The sequence below is a fragment of the Pan paniscus genome, chromosome 7 (genome assembly GCF_029289425.2).
Source record: "Pan paniscus chromosome 7, NHGRI_mPanPan1-v2.0_pri, whole genome shotgun sequence".
Taxonomy (NCBI): Eukaryota; Metazoa; Chordata; class Mammalia; order Primates; family Hominidae; genus Pan; species Pan paniscus.
Window position 1 is genome coordinate 56,667,765 of NC_073256.2, and position 17,462 is coordinate 56,685,226.

The following is a 17,462-nucleotide window of genomic DNA, read 5'->3' on the forward strand; positions in this document are numbered from 1 at the left end:
AATTAGCCGGGCGTGGTGACAGATACCTGTAATCTCAGCTACTCGGGAGGCTGAGGCAGGAGAATCGCTTGAACCTGGGGTGGAGGTTGCAGTGAGCCGTGATCGGGCCACTGCGCTCCAGCCTGGGCGACAGAGCGAGACTCTGTCTCAAACAAACAACAAGAAAACACAAAATTCTGCGACCATATGTTAAAACTGCTACAATACTACGTATTTGGGAGGAGATACTTAGATCAAGCATCCTGCTTCTCTTTGGAGTACCAACCCCTGATTTCAGTATTTATCACCAATTTTAAAAATGTCACCTGGCAACTCAGTTAGGTCTTTCTTCAATTTTGTTGAAAACCAATAATTGAGAACCAATTGGGAAATCAATATCTACGTATTTCCCATGGCGTCCAGTGGCCCAGAGATTCCTACACTATCGGTGGACACATCACAGTAAGATTAGACTGAGGATTGGCGAGGGGTGCGCCGTTCTTGTGTAAAGCGGGAGAAGAGTGTATTATCGTTAGGCAACATTTTAGGATATAGGATAAACACTGGTGTCCTGAAAACGTTCCTGGCCGCAACACTCTTAGAGGTTTGCATTCTCGAGTTTGGAGACCATGGCTCTGAAAGACTCAACTCACTCCACTGATGCCAGCCACCAGCTACTGCTGATGACTTCCCAAGTTCGTACTTTCAGTCCACACCTCTTCCTTTCGCTGGGCACCAAACTTGTCTACATTCCGAGTGCCCCGGCACACCCCCGGGCTTCGCTTTCCGCCTCTCACAGTAGGAAGCGGCGAGCCGCTTCTAGTGCCCACGCCGCTCCTCGGCTGCCCGGCCTGGGTTTTCCACCCTCGCCCCTGGAATCGGCCTCCCTAGATTCCCTTCCCTCTTAAGATCATTTGGAAACGGGCTCCAAGGGGCGACCCTGCGCAGAAAACCAAATTCCATCCGGGGCGGGCAGGGAGTGCTAGACTCCAAGGAAGACGTTTCCCACATTCGGTGGTGAGGAGTGTTTGGCGGCACGGCCAGCGCTCTCAAGGACCCTCTTCTGAGCAGAATATCCAGTCGTAGCCACGAAAATACGCCGCGTCAGTCCCTGACTCGAAAGGAAGTCCTCCAGAGAGCCGCACTAACCATCTAGCTTCCTCCACCTTCAGCCTGCCAGGCCAGCGGCCACCGCCGGCGCGGGAGGCCGGCCCACCTCTGCCCGCGCGCCTGGCCTTAAAGCGGTCGTGGAATTAGGCTTCCTCAGGCAGGCGGTGGACGCACCGCGGGCTTTTTCTGTTTGAAGACTACAGCGTCACACAGCAACGCGCGCGAGAGAAGAGACTATTCTCGCGAGAAGTCCAGGGGTGGCCGTGATGGCGGCGGCAGGAGCAGGACCTGGCCAGGAAGCGGGTGCCGGGCCTGGCCCAGGAGCGGCCGCAAATGCAACAGGGGCAGAAGAGGGGGAGATGAAGCCGGTGGCAGCGGGAGCAGCCGCTCCTCCTGGAGAGGGGACCTCTGCTGCTCCGACAGTTGAGCCCAGTTCCGGGGAGGCTGAAGGCGGGTAAGAGGTCCTGCCGCCCGAGGAAGACGCGGGAGGGAGGCCCGCCCCTCGCGAATCCCGCGGCTCCTGGAGCCCTGCTGCCCGCCCCCTGCGAACCCAGGCCCCGCCGCCAATGGCTCGCCCTGCCTCTGCGCCGCTTGGCCCGTCCCCTCTCAAGCATATCTCGGATAACGCCCCTTCCGCACCTTTCACGGGCGGTGGGAGCTGAGGCTCCTGTCGTTATCTCTGATCCTTGCACCCTGGCAGGAAGCTGGTAGCTCACACTTTAACGGGAGGCCTTCACATATTCCAGAAAAGAAACCACTTTGCAGTGCCAGACTGGAAGAAGTAACGGTCACTCTGAAAACAGGGTGGGAGAGCTGCCTCTCTTTGAACCTCTCCCAGGACCAACTCTAACCCAGGTAGATTTGACTGTAAAGGCCGGTTAGGCTTCCCTGTGCTCCGTGGGTCCGCGACTGTCTGACATGTCCACCTTCTCAGTATCCTCACAGTACCTTGGGCATCCAGTCTGAGATCAGGCTTAGCTGAAAAAGCTGCAGGAGTATGAAGTTCGGCTGTAATTTGATCATCATTTTTGGGAATAGGCATTTTGAGGTTTGTCTTGAGAATTCCTACTTGAGCGCTTTCATTATCTTATAGGGAGGCAAACTTGGTCGATGTAAGCGGTGGCTTGGAGACAGAATCATCTAATGGAAAAGATACACTAGTAAGTATTTTTAGTTGTTTGCAAGACCAAATAGGGTTTGTTTTTAATTATTTCTTCTTCTTTTTTTTTTTTTTTTTTTTTTTGCGACGGAGCCTTGCTCTGTCGCCCAGGCTGGAATGCAGTGGCGCGATCTCGGCTCACTGCAACCTCCTCCCCCCGGGTTCCAGCGATTCTCCTGCCTCAGCCTCCCGAGTATCTGGGATTACAGGCATCTGCCAACACACCTGGCTTCTTTTTTTGTCTTTTTAGTAGAGACGGGGTTTCACCATGTTGGCCAGGCTGGTCTCGAACTCCTAACCTCAGTTGATTCTCCCGCCTCAGCCTCCCAGAGTGTTGGGATTACAGGCGTGAGCCACCGCGCCCGGCCTTGTTTTTACATTTTTAAGCGAATCAAAAATACATTCAGGCCAGGCACGGTGGCTCATGCCTGTAATCCCAGCACTTTGGGAGGCTGAGACCTCAGGATCACTTGAGACCAGCCTGGGCAACATAGGGAGACCCCCATCTCTTAAAAAAATAAAATAAAGTAAAATACATTCAAGTCAACTGATTTGAGTCTCGAACTGCTCTGACACAGGAAGGTGCTGGGGATACATCAGAGGTGATGGATACTCAGGCGGGCTCCGTGGATGAAGAGAATGGCCGACAGTTGGGTGAGGTAGAGCTGCAATGTGGGATTTGTACAAAATGGTTCACGGCTGACACATTTGGCATAGATACCTCGTGAGTACTTTTCATAGTTTTTGTGAGAATTGCTCGGTAAAATAAATCTGAACATGCTCAACAGTTACTTTGTGGGCAAAATAAATGCAAAGTATTTCCTATGTCTCCTAACCCCTATTCAGCAAGTAGGATGTTGAATCAGGAGTTGTTTTAATTCCCTTAGCATGTTATCTGCTTACTGAGGGCACAGCTCTGGTAGATACAGTGGTGGGTATTGCCCCTCCTTTTGAGTTGACAACCTGGTTTGGAGACAAAAAAAAAAAAAAATGCAATTACAAAGTGTTATATAAACAAATTTAGAACAATATAAACCTTGTGTTGGTGTTTTGGATTTTTCAGAAAGGATATATGTGGATAAAGCCTGTTGTCCAAAATTTGAGATGACCCATGCTCTTTATGCCTGAACCATCCTTTTTTTCCTTTCTCATTGCTGCTGACTCGCTCCTTTAGGTATATTGTCTACTCTCCTCAGCAAACCTATTTCCAATCATGTACCTCTTCTAGTGAATTAAAATCATATTGTGATTGAGAATGAAAGACTTTTTTCCTTATACTGACTGTCTGTTGGAATAATTGTACTGCTCGCTCTCTGTAATGTTCTTTATGGTTTGTATTATACTAATACATTTATAAAAGACTATCTAAAAATAAGGCTGCATTATCCTGAAATTAATCCACCTTGGGTGAGATTGTGAAGAAATACGTGTGTGTGTGTGTGTGTGTGTGTGTGTATATATATATGTTTTCTTGTTTTTTTCTTGCGACTGGGTCTCGCTCTGCCGCCCAGGCTGGAGTGCAATGGCAGGATCACAGCTTGCTGCAGCCTCGAACTTCTGAGCTCAAGGGATCCTCCTGCCTCACCCTTCCAAAGTGTTGGGATTACTGGCATGAGCCACCACACCCAGCTTTCCTTTATAATCTGTTGTATACTTTCTAGTTAAAAGGTTAAAGTGGGTTTTAGAAATGCTGATGTCTTAATTAACATGTGACTTGTGATTTAGGAAAGAGTGTTTTTAAAAAGAAAGAAAAATACTGAAGGATCAGGAAGAAATAATTGATCTTGGTAGCAACATCTGCTGGGAAAACACACTAGCTAAGCAAGCCTGGTCTCTTAGAGAGGCCTAAGATAGGGCCACTTTTGCCAGAAAAATTTGTTTGGATAGACAGTTTAGGAAAGGAAGTTTACTAGAGAGATAACTGGGAGGAATTCAAGGAAGAATCAAATCACAGTTCAAAGTTTTGGTAGCTTTGGAGACAACAGTTTGTAACTGAATTTCAAAAGTTATATCTAAAGCCCAGTTGGATCCTATCAGTGGTATCAAGTTAAAAAAAAAAAAAAAAAGTGGGGGGCCAGGCGCAGTGACTCACGCCTGTAATCCCAGCACTTTGGGAGGCCAAGGCAGGCTGATCACGAGGTCAGGAGTTCAAAACCAGCCTGACCAACATGGTGAAACCCCGTCACCAGAAAAAAAAATACAAAAATTAGTTGGGCACAGTGGTGCGCGCCTGTAGTCCCAGCTACTCGGGAGGCAGGAAAATCACTTGAACCCGGGAAGCAGAGGTTGCACCCCAGCCTGGGCGACAGTGAGACTCCGTCTCAAAAAAAAAGGCCAGGCATGGTGGCTCACACCTGTAATCCCAGCACTTTAGGAGGCCGAGACAGGAGAATGACGTGAGCCCAGGACTTCGAGACTAGCCTAGGCAACATAGTGAGACCGTGTCTCTACGAGAAATAGAAAAAAATTAGCTGGGCGTGGTGGTTCACATCTGTAGTACCAGCTACTCAGGAGCTTTAGGTGGGAGGATTGCTTAAGCCCTGCAGGTTGAGGCTGCAGTGAGCCATGATTGCTACTGCACTCCAGCCTGGGTAACAGAGTGACACCCTGTCTCAAAAAAGAAAAGAAAAATAAAGCCCAGTTAGGTGGGATGGATTATCTTTTACAACTGAGATAGAGAATGTGAGCTAGCAGGGTATGAAAAAGGCTGCTCTTTACACCTGTTTGTATTTAAATTAAAATAACTATTTACCTACCTATCTTTAGTATGAGGCTTTGTCTTCTGTAAATAAGCTTATCACAATAGTCTGTTTAACAGAAGAGGTTCTACAGAGAAGTGAAGGTAAGGAAACTCAGCTGTAACATTTGTTAAGAATGTTTCGTAATTCCATGAGGGTAGCAATAGTTGGTAAATGCTTGGTAGTCTTCTCTGAGGATACCCTAAGCTAGTTTCAGAGTCCAAGATAAACCTTTGTTCTGATTTCTTCTCTTCTAGCTTAAGCCATTTATACTAAAGGTCTTCTGTCCTTCTGTTACTTTGCCCTTTGCAAGACTAAACTCCTGTGCTTTTCCTGTCATCTTGTGCAGTCACTACCATGTTTCTCTTCTCAAATGCGTTGGTTCCTCTGTTGCATCCGTCTCTGCCATATTGTCTTTCCCCTCCTGGCCTCTTCCTCTCTTGCCTTCAAATAGGCAAGTCTTCTCTTGATGTCAGGTGATCCATGCGCCTTGGCCTCTCAAAGTTCTGGAATTAGAGGTCTGAGCCACTGTGCCTGGCCTAGTTATTTACATTTTTAATTCATTTTTTCTTACATTCTGCCTGCCCTTTCCAACCACATTATTGACACCATAGAGATACACCTTAGACTACTTTGTCCTCTTCTACAGCTAGCCTGGCATATTCTTTTTAGGTACTCAAAAAATAAACTTAACAAGATACCAGTGAGAACCTTCTAGATGCTGAATTGTCCAGTATAACAGATAAGGTCTTATTAACTTTCGTGACAGAAAAATCCAGGTATTTATAAAAATATGAGCCCTGTTTTGGTTTTGACAACCTTTTTACATTTTAAGACTATGTTAACATATTAACATTTGAATTTACCTGTCACTGAGGGGAATGGATTCATGTTAACTTCTCATAAAGAGGCGTACAGCCTGTGCAGCATGGCGAAACCCTGACTCCATAAAAAAATACAAAAATTAGCTGGTCATGGTGGCTAATGCCTATAGTCCCAGCTACTTGGGGGGCTGAAGTGGGAGAATCAACCTGAGCCAGGGAACGTCAAGTCTGCAGTGAGCTATGATTGCACCACTGCACTCCAGCCTGAGTGGTAGAGTGAGACCCTGTCTTTAAAAAAAAAAAAAAGAAGTGTGTGTGTTCACAAGTTCACTAATTTGTATAATTTGGCTCTTCGGCAGATCCTGTCTACCTTTCATGACCAACTACAGTTTTCATTGCAACGTCTGCCATCACAGTGGGAATACCTATTTCCTCCGGAAGCAAGCAAGTAAGAACAAACTCTGGAGTATTTGAAGACGATTATCCACTGGAAAAGAAAAGGGATCTGGGCGTAGCAGAATCAGGAGACCTTTGCCTAGTAGCTGGTATAAATTCAGTTGGGGTTTAGCTCTGAATAATTGCAATTGCCCATTTCAGGTCACATGATGACTCCATTTTGCTGCCATAATTGTTATTTTCTGGACCACTTATCGAGTATTCCCTTGGTAGTAGAGATGTAGTACTACAGATAACTGTTTCTTTCTTTTTGTTTTTGATAGACTTGAAGGAAATGTGCCTTAGTGCTTTGGCCAACCTGACATGGCAGTCCCGAACACAGGATGAACATCCGAAGACAATGTTCTCCAAAGATAAGGTAGAGGTGGAATTAATGTAATTGCAGTTATGTTGAAGAGTTAGGTGGAACTTCTAAATATACTCCCTAACAAGTACTTTCTTCCCAGTTTTTATTGAATATATGACAGTGGATTCAGTGATTACCTTGTTCTCTTTTTTTTTCAAGATGGAGTCTTGCTCTGTTGCCCAGGCTGGAATGCAGTGATGCGATCTCAGCTCACTGCACCCTCTGCCTCCTGGGTTCCAGAGATTCTCCTGCCTCCGCTTCCCGAGTAGCTGGGATTACAGGCATGCGCCACCACGCCCAGCTAATTTTTTGTATTTTTAGTAGAGACAGGATTTCACCATGTTGGCCAGGCTCATCTCCAACTGACCTCATGATCCACTGGCCTCGGCCTCCCAAAGTGCTGGGAATGCAGGCGTGAGCCACCGCACCTGGACTGTTGTGTTTTTTTTGAGAGAGGGTCTCTGTCACCCAGGCTGGAGTGCAGTGGTGTGATCATGGCTCACTGCAGCCTTGACCTCCTGGGCTAAAGCAATTTGCCTTCCTCGGCCTCTCAAAGTGCTGGGATTACAGGTGTGAGCCACTGCACGTGGCCTCTTTTTAGTTTATTTTTTCCAAAATTATTTTGAAAAGTTTCAAGGTGGAATGTAGTGACACCATCACGGCTCACCGAAGACTTGACCTCCTGGGCTCAGGTGATCCTCCCACCTCAGCCTCTCAAGTAGCTGGGACTACAGGTGCACACCACCACACCCAGCTAGTTTTTATGGTTTTTTTAGAGACAGGGTTTCACCACGTTGCCCAGGCTGGTAGAACTCCTGTACTCAAGTGATCCGTCCGCCTCAGCCTCCCAAGGTGTTGGGATTACAGGTGTGAGCCACTGCACCCGGCCCATTTCTTCTTAGATTTGCCAGTTAACATTTTGCTACATTTGATTTATGTCCCCATATATCTGTTTTTCCCTTAAGCTATATGAGGCTACATTGTGGGTACACTTTACCCAATATTCTGTTATACAACCACAATGCCATAATCATAATAAAAAAATTTAACATTGGTGCAGTACTACTAATTTACAGTTCATATTTGTAGTTTCTCAGGATTATTTTTGTGTTAATAATATCCTCCTCTATAGCTTCTTTCTCCATCCAGGATCTGGTCAGGATCACCCATTACATTTAGTTGTAATGACTGTTTTGTCTCTAATCTATTAATAAAACAATTCCTTTATTCAGTTGGGTTTTGCTCTATTACCCAGCCTGGAGTGCAGTGGCACAGGCCCGGCTCACTGCAGCCTCAACCTCCTGTGTTCAAGCTATTCTCCCACCTCAGCCTCCCGAGTAGCTGGGATTCCAGGCGCATGCTACCACATCCAGCTAACTTAAAAAAATTTTTTGTGGAAATGTGGTCTCACTAGCTGGTTTCGACCTCCTGGGTTCAAGTGATCCTCCTGCTTTGGCCTTCCAAACGTCTGGGAATACAGGCATAAACCAACACACCCAGCCCCTTTATTTATTTATTTAATGAATTAAAATTTTTTAAGTGCTTAGGCAGTTGTTTGGCATGATATTCCTCAATTTGCATTTGACTTTCTTCATGATTATGTTCAGGTTAAACTTTTTTTTTTCCGCTTTAATAGGGACAGGTCTCACTATGTTGCCCAAGCTGGTCTTACACTCCTGGGCTCAAGCAATCTACCAGGCTTGGCCTCCCAAGGTGCTGAGATTACAGTTGTGAGCCACTGTGCCTGGCCATGTGTTAAACATCTTTGGCAAGAATGTTACATAAGTATCGTGTGTTTTTTAGACTGTCACATCAGGAGGTATATAAGATATTGCTTTGTTTTATTATTAGTGATCCTAAATTTGACTAGTTGGTTAAGGAGGGAGCATTTTTATCTTTGTGCTAAGTAATCCTTAAGCCATACATGGAGATTATGTGAGTACTTTATTCTCCTACTCCTTTCAACCAGTGATTTTTAGCCACCATTGATTATCCAACCCTGAATCAGTTGTTAGAGTAGTAGTTGTAAATCAGAATACATTCTTTGGTTGCAAGTCTTCTGTAAATAACTTTCCCTCATTCTTTTTCTTCCCTTTTAAATATCACTGTGGATTATTTTTTAAAAATCAGTGTGTTATAGTCCATTGTTGGAATTTTTTTTTTTTTTAATTGAGATGGAATCTGGCTCTGTCACCCAGGCTAAAATGCAGTGGTGCGATGTCTCGGCTCACTGCAACTTCTGCCTCCTGGGTTCAAGCAATTATCCTGCCTCAGCCTCCTGAGTAGCTGGGACTACTGGCGCATGCCACCATGCCTGGCTGATTTTTGTATTTTTTGGTAGAGACAGGGTTTCACCATGTTGGCCAGGCTGGTCTCAAACTTCTGACCTCAAGTGATCTGCCCACCTCAGCCTCCCAAAGTGCTGGGATTACAAGCGTGAGCCACCACGCCCAGCTCTTGTTGGATTTTTTCATTTCTGACCCTCAGGTTGTCCCAGATTCAACCATTGTAGCCCTATCAGACTGACTCCTGAAACTCTTTGATACTCCCCCATCCGTTTTTGAACTCTTCCTTACTTTCTGGAACAACAAAATATTCCAGGCTTTCTTTGTACTTTCCCTGGTTCCTTTTAGTAAAGATTTAGTTGTCATGGAGCTAACTCTGGTGGTGGTACTTTTGAAGATTATCTAAATAGGGGGCCAGAAGATGAAGCAAAAGTCGTTTCAGTCATGCAAGCAGGAGTTGGTGAGAGCCACAGTCACAGCAGTGGGGATGGAAGGGAGTCCTGATTGGAGTGACATTTCTGAAATTTTAAAATTTATTTGGTGAGCATTTAGGTGTAAAAATTGTGAGAGAAGAGTCAAGGACAACTCTTAATGTGTCTAGCTTATTCTGGGTGATGACTGGTTCTAAGTTATCAGGAGCAAGAATAGAAATCCATAAAGCAGATTTATGAGGTAATATACCAAGTTCCATTTTAGTCACAAGAAGTTTGAGGTCCCTTTAGGATGTCCAGATAGAGATGTCTCAGCTGGTAGAAATAGGAGTTCAAGAGAGAATAATTTGGGAGTCATCTTCCAACTGACAGCCAAGGGACTGTGACAGAGCTTTTCTCTCCAATTGGAGTGTAAGCCCTACATGGCTAAGGTTTGTTTATACTTGTGGAAATCCCCATAATCTGTGTATTGTGTGTATGCAATGAAATATTCAGAGATTAAAAGACAAACATGTAAACCTTGTATAACACCGTGGGGGGAAAAACTAACATGGATTTTTCTCTTGATTCTAACAAGGTCTTTGAAAAATGCTGTTTTCTTTCTTTGTCAGCATATCTTTGACTGCAGCAGTAATAGTCTTAATTTATTTTGAAAATTAGGATATTATACCATTTATTGATAAATACTGGGAGTGCATGACAACCAGACAGAGACCTGGGAAAATGACTTGGCCAAATAACATTGTTAAAACAATGGTAAGTAGATTAAAATTGATTAGACTTGACATTTAAAAAACCATTGTTTTTTGTAAGAATTCAATAATATTTTATCGTCTCATTGTGAAATGGTAAAATTAGAACAACTTAATGTTAAATCTTTGAGTGAGATACAGCTAATTGTGAATTTTAGTAGTTTTCACACACAGAATCAGTGAGATGCATATTGTCTTATATGAACATTGCCCGCATACACCTGGTTTTATGTATTGAAACTTGTCCACAGTACTTTTCCAAGAATAATTTTGTATTGAAATTAGAGACCATTTCTTTTCTTCTATTAAAAAAAAAGTTATAGGCAATATTGTCCTTAAAATTAAAGAGAGCACCTTGGGAGAAGTCAACAGGAAGCTGTTAACAGTGCTTATCTTTGTGAAATAGAAGGATAGGTGAGGATTATGAAAAACTTGGGCACTCTTTGTGTTTCTCTGTTGTTTGAATTTTTTGATGGTCACTGATTATTTCTTAGAAGGAAAAACGATACTATCTTTTTTGGACACTGCACCTAGGAATTGACTTTTAGAGTTAATGGTTGATTATTAATTCCATACTTTTAAGTATAAAATGTTCATTAATAGTAAAACACTGCTTCTTTTTAGAGTAAAGAAAGAGATGTATTCTTGGTAAAGGAACACCCAGATCCAGGGAGTAAAGACCCAGAAGAAGATTACCCCAAATTTGGACTTTTGGATCAGGTACATTAATATGTTTTACATTTTCTTTTTGATTTTAAGCCACTCGGGGATAGGTAATCAGGTTCTGTTTACATTTGTATATTTGCCACATAACACACTGCCATTATATGCACATAGCATGGTGGACTCCAAAAAAATAGTGACTGATATGAGAGTACTCACCTTCAACCAAGAGACCAGTGTTGTATAGTGTTTTCGTTGTGGGTCTTCCCCAAAATGTTATGAATTTCTTCAAATCACTTTTTTTTTTAACTTTAGTTTCCTCGCTTGTAACATGTAAAAATACTATTTCAAATTACTTCTAATCTTCCTGCCATCTTAAATTTTGCTCTTAAAAACTTTCTTTGTTGTGAAAAGAATTTGTTTTGAAGAATTTGTGTTGCATATCTAACATAACAGGCAAACGAAAATTGCCGTTTTTTGTTCAACAGAGGGTTCACATTTGGCAAGTCAGAATGTCAAATCTTAAAGCTGTGTCTTTACATGTTTGATTTGCCAGCTTTGAAAATGCAAGATTCAGCCCAGTGCAGTGGCTCATGCCTGTAATCCTAGCACTTTTGGAGGCTGAGGCAGGAGGATTGCTTGAGTCCAGGCATTCAAGACCAGCCTGGACAATACAACAAGACCTGTCTCTCAAAAAAGAAAATGCAAGATTTCACATAGAAATTTAGATTTCTGTCTTGTAAAATGAAAACATCTGACTGCATGGGGCCTGAATTCCCACAGGAGCTGAGTGAATGGGGCTTAGGCACTCTGGTTTGCCCTGTGCCCTCTCCTGCCTCTACCCAAGTTGATTGATTAATTGCCATTTATCGCCATTCTGAAACTATTCTGATCCTTACACTTGGCCTACCTCACACATACTTGCAAGGGTGCTTGCTGGTCCTTAAAACACCCAAGTTTGGGACTCTGCGAGCTTCATTGTTTAGAATTGTCCATTTCAGACTGTGCATGGTGGCGCACGCCTGTAATCCCAGCACTTTGGGAGGCTGAGGCGGGCAGATCATTTGAGATCGGGAGTTGGAGACCAGCCTAGCCAACACGGCGAAACTCTATCTCTAGTGAAAATAGAAAAATTAGGCCAGGCATGGTGGCTCATGCCTGTAATCCCAGCACTTTGGGAGGCCAAGGTGGGTGGATCACCTGAGGTCAGGAGTTTTGAGACCAGCCTAGCCAACATGGTAAAACCCCATCTCTACTAAAAAATACAAAAATTTAGCTGGGTGTGGCAGCAGGCACCTCTAATCCCAGCTACTCAGGAGGCTGAGGCAAGAGAATCACTTGAACCTGGTAGGCAGAGGTTGCAGTAAGCCAATATCGCGCCACTGCACTCCAGCCTGGGTGACAAGAGTGAAACTCTCTCAAAAAAAAAAAATAATAATTAGCCAGGCGTGTTGGTGTGTGCCTATAATCCCAGCTACTCGGGAGGGTAAACCAAGAGAATCGCTTGAACCTGGAAGGCAGAAGTTGCAGTAAGCCGAGATCGCGCCACTGTACTACAGACTGGGCAATAGAGTAAGGCCCCATCTCAAAAAAAAAAAGAATTGTCAATTTTAGTTCCCATTCTGTTAGAATTTCTCTTGTTTTATGAGCATCCAGATTGACTGACTTACGTAGACTCCTTTTTTAATTGGATGTATTTTTGCAGGACCTTAGTAACATTGGTCCTGCTTATGACAACCAAAAACAGAGCAGTGCTGTGTCTACTAGTGGGAATTTAAATGGTAAGTGTTTACATGTCTCATTGCTGAAATATTTGGAAGCTATTGAATCCAGTTGTGCCTAGAACTGGCCATTCTTTGGGTTGACCCTTAACCTGGATACTTACTAAAATGCTTTTATAGTTCAAACTCAATTTTTAGGAACTAGCCAAGGATTTGGCAGATGGTAATAGAGGAGAACTTTTTGTCACTTTACAACAGTTTGGTCTTGAGTGAGACAGGTTTAGCATAAGACAAGGAACCATTTCAAGGTCAGATTTGCTGTGTTTATATCTGTATCCTTACAACTAACATTAAATTTAGAAAGATTCAGCTCCTCTCCACTCTTTTTCTGCAATTCAGCTGTTACTTTTAACAGATTTCCTGTGCCCATCTTCTAATTTTTCTTGCCCTGAAACTTCAGCTCATTCACATGATAGCATTTCTATATTAACCACCCATTGCAGCTTGTTCTTCTGTTAACCCATCTAATAGCGGGAAAACCCCTCGTTACTAATGGTTATTTAATAAGAGTTGGGGTGGCTGAGAGATATTTAGCTGTTCATCTGATATATGGGATCATTAACCTGTCTTTTGGAGTGGTCGCGTCTTAAATATCTGATCATTTCTACTGTTACTAATATTTTAAGGTGGGTTGGAAATAGCTAGTGTGTTATCTTTTTACAACATATTTTCCCGTTTTAATTGTTAAAATTTGACAAATACATGGTGCCACTTCTGTTCTTACAGGTGGAGCCACTTTTGGAGGTGAATTCCTCCACTGTCTTCTTTCAGCCTCTCAGACTTAAGTATTTGTGGTTTGGAAAATGCTTTTTGCTGAGCTATGGTAGAAGCTAAAAACTACATAATTTGAAGCATTATGAAAATGGCGGCAATAGCACTTAATATGAAACAGTAGTTGAGTTTAATGTTAGTATTTAAGAGCTTGTATGTTGTCATATTCTGCCTAACATGGCCAGCCATCCCACTTCTGTACTGTTTGCTCTGTTCTGGTTGGATCTGAAACTTCTTAAAATAATCAAAATGCAAATGACAATTAAAAATGTAATTGTGGCCACGCGAGGTGGCTCACGCATGTAATCCCAGCACTTTGGGAGGCCGAGACAGGCAGATCACCTGAGGCCAGGAGTTTGAGACCAGCCTGGCCACCATGGCAAAGCCCCATCTCTACTAAAAATACAAAAAATTAGCCAAGTGTGGTGGCAGGCACCTGTAATCCCAGCTACTCGGGAGGCTGAGGCAGGAGAATCGTTTGAACCCAGGAGGCAGAGGTTGCAGTGAGCCGAGATCGTGCCACTGCACTCCAGCTTGGGCAACAGAGCAAGACTCTGTCTCAAAAAAACAAAAATTTAATTGTTTTTTGATTATGGTTACTTAAACTAGAGATGATGACATTGCAGCAGTTTAACATTAAACTTTTATGAAAAATAGGAATAACATCTGAGGTGTTCACCAAAGGAAATTCTGCATAAAAAGTCTGGTCCTGTATATGCAGAATATGAGCCACCTTCAATGTCTTGATCCTTTTTATTGCAGCAGAACTGCTAGTAATTCCCAAGCTTGCCCCAAATTAAGATTTAGTACTCTGCAGTTGTTTACGTAAAGGTGTTTTCCTGCAGTTCAGGGACATTTCCTGGAAGAGGGAAAAATAAAACTAATTGAGAGGAATTTGAACTGGACAAAAATTTCAAAGTACCTATTTCAGAAATACACAAGGTAATCTTCCTTGTGGCTTTAGTATGTAGCTAAATTTTTTGTATAAAATATGTAAATTGTCTATTCCTATTAATTGCTTTTAGTTCCACAAGCCAGGTTAATCTAACCTGAATTTTAGTGCATTGGCACAATCTTAATAAATGTTGTATTTGACGAATGGGTATGGAACTAAAAATTGCCTAGCAAATCGAAAGCCTTCTTTCTTATTTGTGTCATGTGCAACCACGATGGAGATCTAGCAGTACTGGAGAGAAACACCTTTTTAGTACTTCTGTTTCCGTTTTCCATGTTGGATGTATTTTGTCTTGTTGGATATTCAGGTTCAATGCTTTAGCAGATACTGTGCTTTTATGATGTTTATGGACTGTATTGTGTAGTTCAAGCAAGTGAACATCGACTTACAGTGAGGATATTCTCTCTTTATGGGTGTTTGTATTAATTTGGATGAAAAAAAATGTGCCCATACGGTTGTTTTCATTCTTTTTAGCTGTGGGTGTTTGGGATCTGAATGAGTGAGAATGCATTTGTGTCACACCCTGAGAAAGTATACCAATAGTTGCAGTTTATTAGGAACAAAGGTTGAAAACTGTAACCCAACCATCATAGTGCTGGATTCATTTGAGTTTATTGCCAGAACCCAGTGTTCCCAGGCTATGAGATGCTCAGTAGATTCTTTGAAAACTAGGGTGAAATCCAATATGCCTTTGGAAGGAAATCCTCCTGTGGTGTTACACAAATGCACATTGGGTGTGTTGGTCCCTATGGAATTTCAGTATCCACATGGTGTTTCCCTTGTGGCTCATTGAAAGCAATCTGCTTTCTCTTCAAAGGGGGAATTGCAGCAGGAAGCAGCGGAAAAGGACGAGGAGCCAAGCGCAAACAGCAGGATGGAGGGACCACAGGGACCACCAAGAAGGCCCGGAGGTGGGGAGAGTGCCCACCCTGCCCCCCTCACTATTTAAGTATTATTTGGTGCTGGGAAAGTCCAGCAGAGGGAAGAGAGTTCAAGGGTCAGAGGTTAAAAAGCCTGTCCATTTTTTCTAAACCTTGAGCACTTTGAGGGACAAAATAACCCCAGGTTGGAGGCCAGGTGCAGTGGCTCATGCGTGTAATCCCAGCACTTTGGGAGGTCAAGGAGGGTGGATCACTTGAGGCCAGGAGTTTGAGACCAGCCTGGCCAACATGGCGAAACCCCATCTCCACTAAAAATACAAAATTAGGCAGGTGTAGTGGTGAGCGCCTGTAATCCCAGCTACTTGGGAGGCTGAGGCAGGAGAATCGCTTGCACCTGGGAGGCGGGTGGCAGTGAGCCAAGATCATGCCACTGCACTCCATCCTGGGCAACAGAATGAGACTCCGTCTCGAAAACAAAACAAAAAACAAAAATAATAACCCCAGGCCGGGCACGGTGGGTCATGCCTGTAATCCCAGCACTTTGGGAGGCTGAGACAGGTGAATCACCTGAGGTCAGGAGTTTGAGACCATCCTGGACAATGTGGTGAAACCCCATCTCTACTGAAACAAAAAACAAAAAAATTAGCTGGGCCTGGGGCACGTGCCTATAATCCCAGCTACTCAGGAGGCTGAGGTGGGAGAATTGCTTGAACCCAGGAGGCAGAGGTTGTAGTGAGCTGAGATCGCGCTATTGCACTCCAGCCTGGGCCACAAGAATGAAACTGTCTCAAAAAAACAAAACAAACCCAAGTTTAAGTGTCATGTTTTACATTTAAGTGTACATACATTTGTTAGTACAAAATTTATAGTAGTAACAAGGATAGTGTCTTCTGGTGATAAGCCTGGGGAACCTAGGGAGTGAAGTTCTGTTAAGGCGACTTGAGAAAGGATAGGTGGGGAGGGAGTGAAACCAGTGTTGAATGTTAGCTCCTTTAGCTCCTTAACTTTCTGCTTCTCCCTTCTCATGCCTTTTCCCTTCCCTTTGTCTAAAGCTGAGGTGATGAAATCCAGGTTGCTTATTTATTTATATATTTTTGTGAGATGGAGTTTTGCTCTGTCACCCAGGCCGGAGTGCAGTGATGGAATCTCGGCTCACTGCACAAGTTATTTACTTAGATTAGCAAGATAGCAAGTGCTTATGTCTCTGAGCTTCTGTTCATTACTTTATAATAATCAGTATACTAAAGAATATCACCCTAATCACCCCCATTCCTCTCCTCCCTTCCCCCCCGCATAATGTACCAGCTCAGTTTCATAGACATCAATTCATGTTTAAAGACCACTGGGAAGATATCCACAATCTACAAGTAATTTCACCAAAACTACCTTGCTCAATAAAGCTAATCCTTTTCACTTCCTTGTTTTGCCCGAAGAGGGCAGAGTTACTTATTTGAGTAATGAGAAGTATTTGCTGTGAAGTTGCATGTATTCTAGCTGAAATAAACCAGAGGCCTTTCTTACACAGTTGAATGCATTTGAGCTAAAGGAGGTTTTAGTTTTTTGATGTTATTTTTTCCTTTCTGCAGTGACCCTTTGTTTTCTGCTCAGCGCCTTCCCCCTCATGGCTACCCATTGGAACACCCGTTTAACAAAGATGGCTATCGGTATATTCTAGCTGAGCCTGATCCCCACGCCCCTGACCCCGAGAAGCTGGAACTTGACTGCTGGGCAGGAAAACCTATTCCTGGAGACCTCTACAGAGCCTGCTTGTATGAACGGGTTTTGTTAGCCCTACACGATCGAGGTATGTAAAGTATTGGAGATCATATGGATGCAGGGTTACTTTGAACTGCCATCATTAGCCTTGTCAGTCTAGAATTAGGTGTACATCTCAGTCTGTTGCCACTGCCTCACCCCCATCTCTGTCTAGATTCATCCAGAATGTGCAAGAAATTCTGTTCCTTCCTATAAGCTCCAGCCGTTTTATATATATATATATATATATATATATGGTTTTTTAAAACTTTCTATTTTGAACTAATTTTAAACTTGCAGTAAAGTTGCCAAAAATAAGTTTTCTTTCTCATCAAGCTTTTCCTAATGATAATATCTTAGAAAACCATAGTACAGTTATCAAAACTGGGAAATTAACATTGGTAAATATTATCAACACAACTAGAGAAAGACCTTTCAATTTTACCAGTTTTTCCACTCACACTTAATTATTTCTCTTTAGTCTATTATAGTCTTGAACAGTTCCAAAGCCATTGCTTATCTTTCATGACCATGATATTTTTTAAGTGTTTTAATCAGTTATTTTGTTGACTATTC

The 17,462-nt window shown here is 43.1% G+C and overlaps 1 protein-coding gene across 4 annotated transcripts in view; it reads left to right on the forward strand.

The window, feature by feature from the left end:
• The first annotated feature begins 459 nt into the window (after window positions 1-459).
• The window catches only part of ASH2L (ASH2 like, histone lysine methyltransferase complex subunit), a 34,787-nt gene continuing 17,784 nt past the window's right edge, over window positions 460-17,462 (forward strand). For 2 of the 4 annotated variants that reach the window (XM_034965948.3, XM_034965949.3), the window contains exons 1-11: window positions 460-1,543; window positions 2,183-2,249; window positions 2,827-2,972; window positions 6,170-6,258; window positions 6,530-6,624; window positions 9,989-10,084; window positions 10,705-10,800; window positions 12,449-12,524; window positions 13,251-13,268; window positions 15,068-15,161; window positions 16,718-16,935. In XM_034965948.3, coding sequence (XP_034821839.1) covers window positions 1,356-1,543; window positions 2,183-2,249; window positions 2,827-2,972; window positions 6,170-6,258; window positions 6,530-6,624; window positions 9,989-10,084; window positions 10,705-10,800; window positions 12,449-12,524; window positions 13,251-13,268; window positions 15,068-15,161; window positions 16,718-16,935 — 1,183 coding nt within the window. In that variant the 5' untranslated portion in view covers window positions 460-1,355. The remainder of the gene's footprint in view (window positions 1,544-2,182; window positions 2,250-2,826; window positions 2,973-6,169; window positions 6,259-6,529; window positions 6,625-9,988; window positions 10,085-10,704; window positions 10,801-12,448; window positions 12,525-13,250; window positions 13,269-15,067; window positions 15,162-16,717; window positions 16,936-17,462) is intronic. The other 2 variants (XM_003830728.7, XM_008956154.5) reach the window with 1 other exon arrangement.